Source organism: Carassius gibelio, chromosome B17 (genome assembly GCF_023724105.1).
Source record: "Carassius gibelio isolate Cgi1373 ecotype wild population from Czech Republic chromosome B17, carGib1.2-hapl.c, whole genome shotgun sequence".
Taxonomy (NCBI): domain Eukaryota; kingdom Metazoa; phylum Chordata; class Actinopteri; order Cypriniformes; family Cyprinidae; genus Carassius; species Carassius gibelio.
In genome coordinates, this window is record NC_068412.1 from 24,878,980 (window position 1) to 24,889,121 (window position 10,142).

Below are 10,142 nucleotides of genomic sequence, written 5' to 3' on the forward strand. Positions count from 1 at the left end.
ATGCATATTTAAAGATGACCTTTATTTTCATGCAACAGCATTATTTTCTCTACTTCATTTTAAGTGGATATAAAAATGTTTGTACACATTATATCAGTGAAATTAATTGAATCAGTAAATGTATTAAATTGTAAATGTAATTAATACAACATAAGTATAGCAATAAAGTCACTTTTTACAAGCATATTATTGTTCTATTATGCACATTATTTTTCTTAGTTTTAGTATTATAAGTAATATTAAATTTAAAAGTTAACACTGATACTTTCATTAGTTGCTAAACTGAAAGATAATCATTTACAATTTAAAAGAACAGATTTATCTATTTACAATCATTTGACCAGGGATACAACAAAGATTACCAACTAATCTGTGCAAAATTGTCATGCCTAGATTACAAATATACATAATAAACAGTACTATGGTCAATGTGTGTATAAAGAGCACAAATATTTGAATTTCATTATAAATCAAAAAGGACAATAGACAATTGCTGTTAAAATGTTCCCATATAAACTTTATTATAACATTATGACAAAATATGGTCACATACTATTTTGCAACTACTGTGTTCATCTCTGATACAAAGCCAAAGCTTTTCTATGGCAAGTCAAGAAATTATATTTAATTATACAATAAACCATGATTTCTACTTATGAATATCTTATGCCATGAAAATGGCCATAGCAATTACTTTGTAAAGTCATATAACCTGTACACCTTTAACCTTATTAATCCAGTTTAGAGAAAGTGGTCAGTTGTCAGTAAGTCTGACAATATTGTGTATATTGGGTGTATATTTGCCAAACCAACAACCCTGTGACATCACAAGGCATTATAAACATCTCTGGACTTGATTTCAGGAAACAAAATATCTTCTAACAGTCCCCACTATCAGTCCTTCTCCAGAAACACTGGGCTTACATGTAAATGAGACTTTGTTTATTGTTTAACGCCATTTAAAGAATAAAATTATAAAACCATCTTCTTCTGCCCAGGTTTTGTTTGCTAAAACCATCAGATTCTTTTGCATCCTCGGTTTACATGTTGTTAAATCCCATCATGCCTTTCATGTTTCCAGCAGCTCCCTGCTGAAACTGCCTCATCATAGACTGCAGTCCAGCCATGCCACCTTCAAAAAAACAAAGATAGATGTCTTTAAGTAAAGCTTTTCCAACTATCATCTGTATTCAGAGATCCTCAGTGACATTTAAAAATGCAATTTTGGTCATTTCAAATAGGTTCTTGCATGCGATAACATGTTTAGTATTGATCAATCAAATCAAAATCAAATATTGCTGCTCATAATCTAGTAAAAACTAAAGAATGTTAAAGTGAAAAGGGCGCTCATACCCATGTGGTGAAGCACTCTGGGGTCCATCATTTTAGCCATTTGCTGGTTCAGTTTCGCCATCTGTGAAGGGTTGACGTTCTTAGACATGTCCCCTCCTTTAAAAACAATGAGACCATGAGTCACTGATTTTAAATGCATCAGGAAATGAACACAATTTGAATGCTTCAAGTTCAGATCACTCAACCTTTAAATAAGCCTTTAATGCCTCCCATCTTTTTGACCATCTGGGCGAACTTTGTGTACTGTGTGAGTAACTCTTGTACATCCCTGGTAGCCACTCCAGACCCCCGGGCCACTCGCTGGATGCGGTTAGGCTGTTTACTGAAAAGCTTGGCACCATCTTTGTTGTCAAGTTCTGAGATGGAAAACCCACAGTGTGTTAACTAAACTGCTATATTTCAGAACTATACTGAAAATATTTCCAATTCAGAGAAGTCAGTGTATTATTCCACTTTTAGACTGTGCTAAAAGAAGAAAAAAAAGCACATACCCTGGTCATTCATACTATCCATTATTGTCATGAGTTTCTTTAGTCTGGCCATAGACTCCTGCTCATTTCCTTTGCTCATGAAATCTGTTCCAAATCCTGGGATCATTCCCTGAACACATACAAAGAAAAAGACAAATTGTAAGAAAAGAACTAGTCAGTGGATAATTGTAATTAGATATCCTTTCAGTAAGGGATGGCGTTACCATGATCTGACCAAAAGGTCCCATCTTCATGATGTTCTGAAACTGTTCATACATGTCCCTGAGTGTAAACTGGCCTAATAAAAATAAATGACACATCTATTGGTGAAAAGGCACTGGAAAATATCTTAGTGTAAAAACATTGAATACACAAAAATACACATTCTTGTAAAAATAAGGTTCTAGTTACCATGTTTGAGCTTGTCAATAAGCTCCTCATTGTCATCAAGCTTTAGTTCATTCACTTTGTCAATCAGTCCCTCAATATCTCCCATACCTAGAAGAAAAAAAAAGAATTACAACACAAATAACAGTCGCAACATCCAATGAACAATCATGAAAATGTGTTGAAAATATAGTCACCATCAGGCAGTGGAAGATGTTGAGTGCATTTCTTAATTGGAACAGATTTGGAGAAATTGATCATTACGTCACTTGCTTACAAATCACAATTAATGACTTGTAGTTTAAAGTTAAAATGCCTTGATGCATTTATTTCTTTTCGTTTCACAAGATGTTAACTGATGGGCTGGAGTGGCTTTTATCAGCTGTTTGGACTCTCATTCTGTCGGCACCCATTCACTGCAGAGGATCCATTGTTCAGAAAGTGATGTAATGCTAAATTTCTCCAAATCTGTTCTGATCAGAAAACAAAGTAATCTACATCTTGGATGGCCTGATGATAAGCACATTTTAAGCAAAGTTTCATTCTTTGGTGAACTATTCCTTTAACTAAACCGCAGCTCCGCAGTACATTCAAATCTCACCGAGCAGTTTGCTTATGAAGGGTTGAGTCTTGAAAGACTCAAAGTCGTCAATGTGCTCGCCTGTGCCGATAAAAATGATGGGACTCTTTGTGGCCGCCACACTGTAAACATAAATTATGTCAACTCCTGCATTTTTTTTTTAACTCAAGTGCTGAAAGGAAAATACATAAAGCGTATACTTACGCACTGAGCGCGCCACCACCCTTGGCATGTCCATCCAGTTTTGTGACAATAACAGAAGCCACATCTACCTTGTCTTTGAAGGCCTTAGCCTGAGCCTCACAAGCCTGACCAATGGAGGCATCCATCACATACACTATGTTGTCAGGTTGCTGCAGGACAGAAAATAACACCCATTAAGCAACTATATTTTCATTTCTTTATTGCTTCTTTATATTTTATGATAACAGAAGAAGTCTCACACTTACCACAGCATTTGACACCTGAAGCATTTCTTCAAAAAGTGAGTCTTCCTGCTTATGTCTACCACTAGTGTCCACAATGATTATTTCAAAGTTTTCAGTCTTGAATTTTTCCACACCCTCTGAAGCTATGATCACTGGATCCATTTCTGTGTAACTGTTAATGCCCACATACATGAATAGATTATTAGGTTTGGTAAGCAGATGAAATTCAATAGTAAATATAAAATAAAAAGGTTTTATTACCTCCCGTAAAAGGGTATTCTGGCTTTTGTTGCATTTTGCTTGAGTTGGTCAAAGGCACCTTTAAAAACAAGCAAAACTCTTTTTTTTTTTTCAGAAGCATTTTAAGTAGTATTACTTTTCTATGTAAAGATAGTCGACGATACCTGCTCTGAATGTGTCAGCGCAAATCAAACACGTCTTCCATCCTTTTCTTTGGTAGTAGTATGCCAACTAACAAAAAGAAAAGAGTCAACTTTTTCTAACACATCACATGACAGTAGACAAAGCAAACAAACACAGTTCCTTCAGAAACAGTGAGACACATAATGGTCACAAGGACTGAAAGACAACAGAAAATTGCATATAGAAGATTGACAATTTTCTCATTTCAACAGTCCCCCCCCCCCCCCTCCAAACGTTCTTGCATTTATGATTGGCTGTATAAAAACAGGTCTATAATATAATAGATGGATAGTGCAAATACCCAAGAACTGCTCACCTTAGAACATGTTGTGGTTTTCCCACTGCCCTGCAGACCCACAAACATAATAACATTGTTCTTTCCCTTTGTGGGAGTCCAGGCTTTCACTCCAGGATCCACCAGCTGCAAAGAAAAACACTCTGCATTTACCTTCTAGAATACATTTCTATCATTGGGTTGTCAGTTCCATCTGGTTTAAGGTAGTCTCTCAACTTCATGATGAAACAGAGTATCTCCTGGGCTACAGGGTGTAAACAAGTGCAGGATTCCCTGATGAACAATGAGAAAACCATCATTTACCTTGACAAGTTCCTTGAAAACAGAATGCTGGATCATTCTTCTCTTGTTTAGGCCAGAAGCCATTTCCTCCAGATCAATGGCTGCCCTGAGATTAGAGAGTGGTTATAGAGCAAACAGGCATTCTACAATTGGTAATTTACTATATAAAATGGTCACCACAAAAAAAAAAAAAAACACTTGTTACTTACTTGACATTTTCTCTAAGCTGCTTAACCAACTTGATATTCACATCAGCCTCCAGCAGGGCAGCACAGACCTCCTTTAGCATAGCATTTAATACCTGAGAAAGATGGTAAATAAGTTAACATTTTATTATGGGCCACAATGCTTAACAAGCCTCATTTTAAGATTGTATCATATTCACTGTACCTCCTCATTGATGATGGTGGCATTGCTGAGAGACCTCAAAGCTGAGGTTATCTTCCTCCCCAGATCAGCTAAAACCATGTTTGCGGTTTAAGATCTGCCAACCTGCAAAATGGGGTTATGGTTACTCCAGGTAGGCAAGATTTAATAAAAAAGAATTATCAAATATTTAAAAATATTTATAAAAAAATATTTATATATATATATATATAAAAAAAATGTATTCATTAAAAACATCAGAATCAACAATTCACTGTATATTAATGTGCCATTACATATTCTTGAAACATATCCTTTTGATGCATGCCTGGCATTAAAACAATGACTAGCACTACTATACAAAAGTTGACAGAACAGGACATTAGGAACTCCAGACACTGAAATATTTCTTATAAAACAAAGCAAATAAACAGTTGACCCATCCTTCACGAGTGGCAAACCTAAAATTTTGTGCATTCTGGTAATATTAATCCTTCTATTACAGTTCAGGGTAAGTCATGCAGTTCTATTCTGGACTAACTGTAACTGTAAGTCTTTACTTGATGTACTCGACCACACCACTTGACAGTAGTCTAAATAAGTACGGTAAGAATACTTTTGTTGGCACAATTTGAGAGATGCAATACTGTAGTAAAAATTTTGCACACCTCTTAAATAACTGTTAGACCTCTTCCCATAACTATTACCATGTTTTCAATCTGTTTTGACCACTTCAGCCTACTCTCAAGCATAACTCTCCATAGAGTCTGTTTTCCTCTACCTGTTCAATAGGTACACTCTTTATAGACAGACTTAACTGTGTTGTGAGTTTAAGTTTAGGATTGGATCCAAACACAATGCTTTGGTTCAATCTTAATTACATACCCACTTTAACACTAATTGTATTTCCTCATCCAAATCAAGACAATTCAATCAATTTCAATTGATTTTGGTGGTAGATATAATGTTGTATCATCTGCGTACATAATTTGTCCTTGCACACTTTAAAACCAGAGGAAGATCATTGTCAAAAATAGAAAATAACAATGGTCCCAAACAACTTCCTTGAGGCATACCACACTGCAACTCTTTCACTTCTGAAAAACTTCCATTATAAAATACACATCGTCTAATTTTAGTCAGATAACTTCTAAACCAATATGCAGTCTGAGAAGTAAATTCATAACATTATAAGTGTGAGTGATGTAATGCATACATACTTCTTAGGTGAATGAGACTTTCCAATGTGGTGGGGTGTCCCCCCAAAACAATCCTCCTGTCACTGCTCTCTCTGAACCTCGAGACTTCAGTGAAACCAGGGCAATTATGTTTTCAACCTTAATAAACAAACACAAATCAAAACAATGTTATCGCTGTTATTGACAGCCATGTCCCGTACAGTCTGGATGAATCTTGATCATTTTAAGACATGGATCGTTACCATATGAAAACATAAATATTGGAACATCCATGAGTAATTTAAACTAATATACATTCATCACAGATTTATAATAACGTTATATATATTTGTATGTTTTCTAAGACTGACTCCGTTACAGCTCTATGATGAAATAAGGCCAGGCAGCCGTTGTAAACCGCATTAAGGTAACATTAGTCGATTTAAGACAGGATTTAAATAACGTTTAAGTCAAAACAACGTCAAATTAAGATGTTCAGTTATTAATATAAAGAGATAAGCTTCCATTAAATATTACTTGCCTAAACTCACAGCAGCTGTTTTTCGGCGAGTGTGGAACAGCAACTACAAACGTCATCTAACCCCCAACTTCCCGTGACGTAACTTTACTTCCGTGTAAAATAAAAGTTGGAATTGTTATGACAAAATATTATATGAAGTTTAGATTAGTTTTTACTCATTGCTCATTTAATTTGATTAAATATATATAAATTAGAATATACTTCGATTCTATCACTATTTCTTTTTTAATTTACATCAGAGATGTTTGTCATGGATCAAAACCTTAAGGTGGCACAGCAGTTTATAAAACTGATTTTGACTGATTTTCAACAGAATGGTTGCGTTTTAAACTGTAAGAGTCGTTAAAATCTTAGTGATACGAGTTAAACTGCACATAGAAAGTTTTTACGACCTGGAATAGTTAATGAGATTTGAAAATGTACAGTTCTACCTTAAATTATAACACTCTTCCCACTACTGCTTACAGTAAACTCATGTGTTGCCTAAAGTAGTATGTTTGGAATCTAGATTGTTTTTGACGTAAGATAAGTATCAAGCGCTTGAATCAATGAATTTTAAAGATGCAAAGAATGAAATTTTAGAATGGTTGAAAACATCCGGTAAATTCACAACTGGAAATGTTGTTATTGTTTTGTCAGGTTAGATTGTGTGCAAGGTGTGAGCATTTGTTTTGTGTTTTATCTATTAGATTTTTTACGAAGTAAGTTTAAGACAATATTAAGCACTTTGACTAGGTCATAGACATAAATCGGTTAAAAAATGTATCTATATTTTCAGATGATCTGGATGATTTCTTGGTGGATAACCAAAGTGTTATTCTTCAAAGTATTGCAGAAGACCTAAGGGTTTGCCTTCCACTGGAGGCTATGGCTCCCTCAGAGACTATGGCTATTCAAAAGGTTTGTGCATTATATTTTTTAGTATTTTACTCTGAGATTCACAATTGCATTGTAAGATCCTAAAGTATACTTTAATTTTTAGACTCAACAGAAACCTCATCCCACTGTGCATGTGGATGCTTTCTTATATGATGAGGAAGCTGTGGATTCATTGTGTAAGGAGGGAAAAATGAGTCGCAACTACTGCCTCGACTGTGGATCGCACAGAACAGCACCGCTGGGTGAGTGTTTGCATGGATACTGGGCTATGTATTTTGTAAATTCATGCTATAATAAAGCAACATCATAATATGTGATTTATAATTGTTCAGAGTTAATTTCACATTCATTCTCAATCCCGGAGCTCCAGTTCCTATTCCACACCGTTCTTCCAGACCTCTCAGGAAAACTGCTGGTGGATGTGGGATCTAGACTTGGAGCTGTGCTATTTGGGGTAAATTGCTGGTTATGGTTTCATTATCAATTGTAAAGTGCCTGACGTTTACAGAAACAATTCCCCCGGGGCAAATTGGGGTTAAAGGAATAGTTCACCCAAAAAAGAAAATATACTAAAATATTTACTCACCCTCTGGCCATTCAAGATGTAGATAAGTTTCTTTCTTCAGATAAAAAAACAGATACAGATCAATTTAGCATCATATCACTTGCTTACCAACAGATCCTCTGCAGTGAAGGGGTACCGTCAGCATGAGGGTCCAAAAAGCTGACTAAAAAACATCACAATAATCCACAAGTAATTCACACATCTAAAGCGGCATGTTTTGTAATAAACAAATTCAAATACAAGTACTTTTCCCATAATGTCACTTTCTCCAGTAAAAAAAAATGTTTCATCTGAATCAGGGCAGAAATATGCACAGATCAAGCACAGTTTACAAGTGAAGACAGTCCAAAATAGTTATAAACTAGTATGTCAGTGAATTTTGTATGTCATTTTTTTCAATGGAGGAAGCATGATTATGGATTTTTGGCAAGAATGGACTTTAGGCAAGAATTGACAGTTTAAAGTTAAAAAATGATCACAATGAACTTGTTTCTTTCAAACATGCATCTTTGTACTCCACAAGATGTTCATCGATAGACTGGAATTGTTTGGGTAACTTGGGAATTATTATGTTTTTATCAGCTGTTTGGACTCTCATTCTGATGTCACCCATTCACTGCAGAGTATCCACTGGTGAGAAAGTAACATAATCCTAATTTAACATCCAAATCTGTTCTTAGGAAGAAGTATATTTAAAGCAAATTTTTATTTTTTGGAGAATTGATCCTTTAACTTCCTTGCCTTGCTGGATATAAACCTGCAACCTTTTTTCTTTCCGGTCCAGATCTGCAGCCAAAAGACTACACCAGCTTTTGTATATTTTTTGAAAACATGTTCTGATGATGCATCTATATTATTGCTCAGATAGATGATTTTTCTCTACAGGGCTACCTGTATAGTGCGTCATCTCAGCTTGTGGGGGTTGAAATAAATTCAGAGTTTGTCAAGCTTCAAACAATGGCTGTAGAGAAATATGGCTTCAGTGACAGAATTCAGGTAATCAACTGAACCGTTTCTTATTCCAGTGGTAATTGCTTTGTGTGGATAGTATATTTACAAAGATGCTTGATGTGCCCTGCATAGGTGATTCATGCAGATATCTGCTCTCAGGCTGCCTTAGTGCAAAATACAGATGTTCTGATCATGAACAACGTGTTTGAATACTTCATGGAACCAAGTGATCAAATGCAGTAAGTGCCTGCAGTCAAGAACATTTTATATTTTAGATTATGCAGTCAAGTAAACAAATTATAAATATTTGTTATGTCTTAAATAGCTTAAACTAAAATTACCAATTTTTTCTATTCTTTTTAGAGCTTGGCTATTTATTAGTCAACATTTCAGAAAGAAAGGTGCACTGTTAGTAACTGTACCCGGCATTCAAGAGACGTTTGCCTTTCTTCAGGATGCTGTTGTAAGAAGTTTCTCGCTATCTCTGTCTCTAAATTGTGATTGGCAGTGTAGTTCAATGCATTTTATCAAGAGTTCATAAAACAAATCTTTTGTTTACATATTTTTCTTTCTTTCCCAGTTCCTAGAAACATTAGCTCTCAGCCAATGGATAGAAGAAGTACCACTTGATCACATGGTTTATCTAAAAAATGACACCGATCCAGACTCTCTAAAGCAAATCCATCTTTATAGAGTACTTTGACCCTCAGAGAAGTGTCTTCTGATACAGTGGAACCAATGAGCCTTTAACAGGATAAATGATGCAAATAGATTTGATTAAACATACAGAACCCTCTTCTGATGAATGTTCACTCGTCAGTTTTTTAAATTGAGTTTGATTGTAAACACATTTATACTTAAAATTGTCTGTTTATGTAACTGGCCATACGTTTCATTGAATCACTCCGTGCCATTTCATGTTTGCATTGCTGTATTAAGCAGTCCTTATTAAGATATAATACATATGTTTTCCTGTAAGTAACCTCTTTGGTTTTAATTTGTTCAAATGCATTTCTGTCTCCAACTCTTTCGGTTGAAACAGGAAGTATGGGAGGGATCATTGCATGTTTTTTTTCCTCTTTTACAGGCAGAGGTAGTGCACTGAAGACAATTTACGTCATCTTTGATGTTATTTTGTCTTGTGTTACAGCCAAACTCAGCCAAGCCACTGACTTATGACTTTATTTGAGAAGTGAAGTTTGTTTGTAAACCATTATAGCTATTAAAATATATATTTTTAAATTATGTGGCACAATATTTTGCTAACTGTAATGACTCTATTGTATATTTTTGTTTGTATGTATATTATACTCTAACAAGTAAACTATAGATCATATAGCTTAAAACTAACACACGTGAATGTTAAGCCACTAAACTCTAATTTTTAATAATGAAAAAAAAAATAGTTTCCTTTTATAAGTGTACTTTGCAGAGCACATTTGAA

At 35.0% G+C, this 10,142-nt stretch overlaps 2 protein-coding genes across 2 annotated transcripts; one reads left to right on the forward strand and one right to left on the reverse strand.

Moving 5' to 3' along the window:
- Nucleotides 1–490: 490 nt before the first annotated feature.
- srp54 (signal recognition particle 54) lies at nucleotides 491–6,373 on the reverse strand. Its single transcript, XM_052580988.1, has 17 exons — nucleotides 6,304–6,373; nucleotides 5,805–5,921; nucleotides 4,609–4,710; nucleotides 4,428–4,519; nucleotides 4,240–4,324; nucleotides 3,958–4,062; nucleotides 3,623–3,689; nucleotides 3,480–3,537; nucleotides 3,240–3,390; nucleotides 2,995–3,143; nucleotides 2,812–2,912; nucleotides 2,235–2,321; nucleotides 2,048–2,121; nucleotides 1,845–1,953; nucleotides 1,539–1,709; nucleotides 1,354–1,449; nucleotides 491–1,132 (listed from the first exon to the last, which is right to left on the reverse strand). Exons 3-17 carry the CDS (start codon nucleotides 4,684–4,686, stop codon nucleotides 1,041–1,043), a joined length of 1,515 nt encoding a protein of 504 aa, XP_052436948.1. The 5' UTR covers nucleotides 4,687–4,710; nucleotides 5,805–5,921; nucleotides 6,304–6,373; the 3' UTR covers nucleotides 491–1,040.
- Nucleotides 6,374–6,516: 143 nt separating this feature from the next.
- On the forward strand, nucleotides 6,517–9,940 carry zgc:109986 (uncharacterized protein LOC553566 homolog). Its single transcript, XM_052580989.1, has 8 exons — nucleotides 6,517–6,903; nucleotides 7,082–7,203; nucleotides 7,286–7,424; nucleotides 7,515–7,636; nucleotides 8,633–8,743; nucleotides 8,831–8,937; nucleotides 9,062–9,161; nucleotides 9,279–9,940. Exons 1-8 carry the CDS (start codon nucleotides 6,852–6,854, stop codon nucleotides 9,399–9,401), a joined length of 876 nt encoding a protein of 291 aa, XP_052436949.1. The 5' UTR covers nucleotides 6,517–6,851; the 3' UTR covers nucleotides 9,402–9,940.
- The last annotated feature ends 202 nt before the right edge of the window (nucleotides 9,941–10,142 follow it).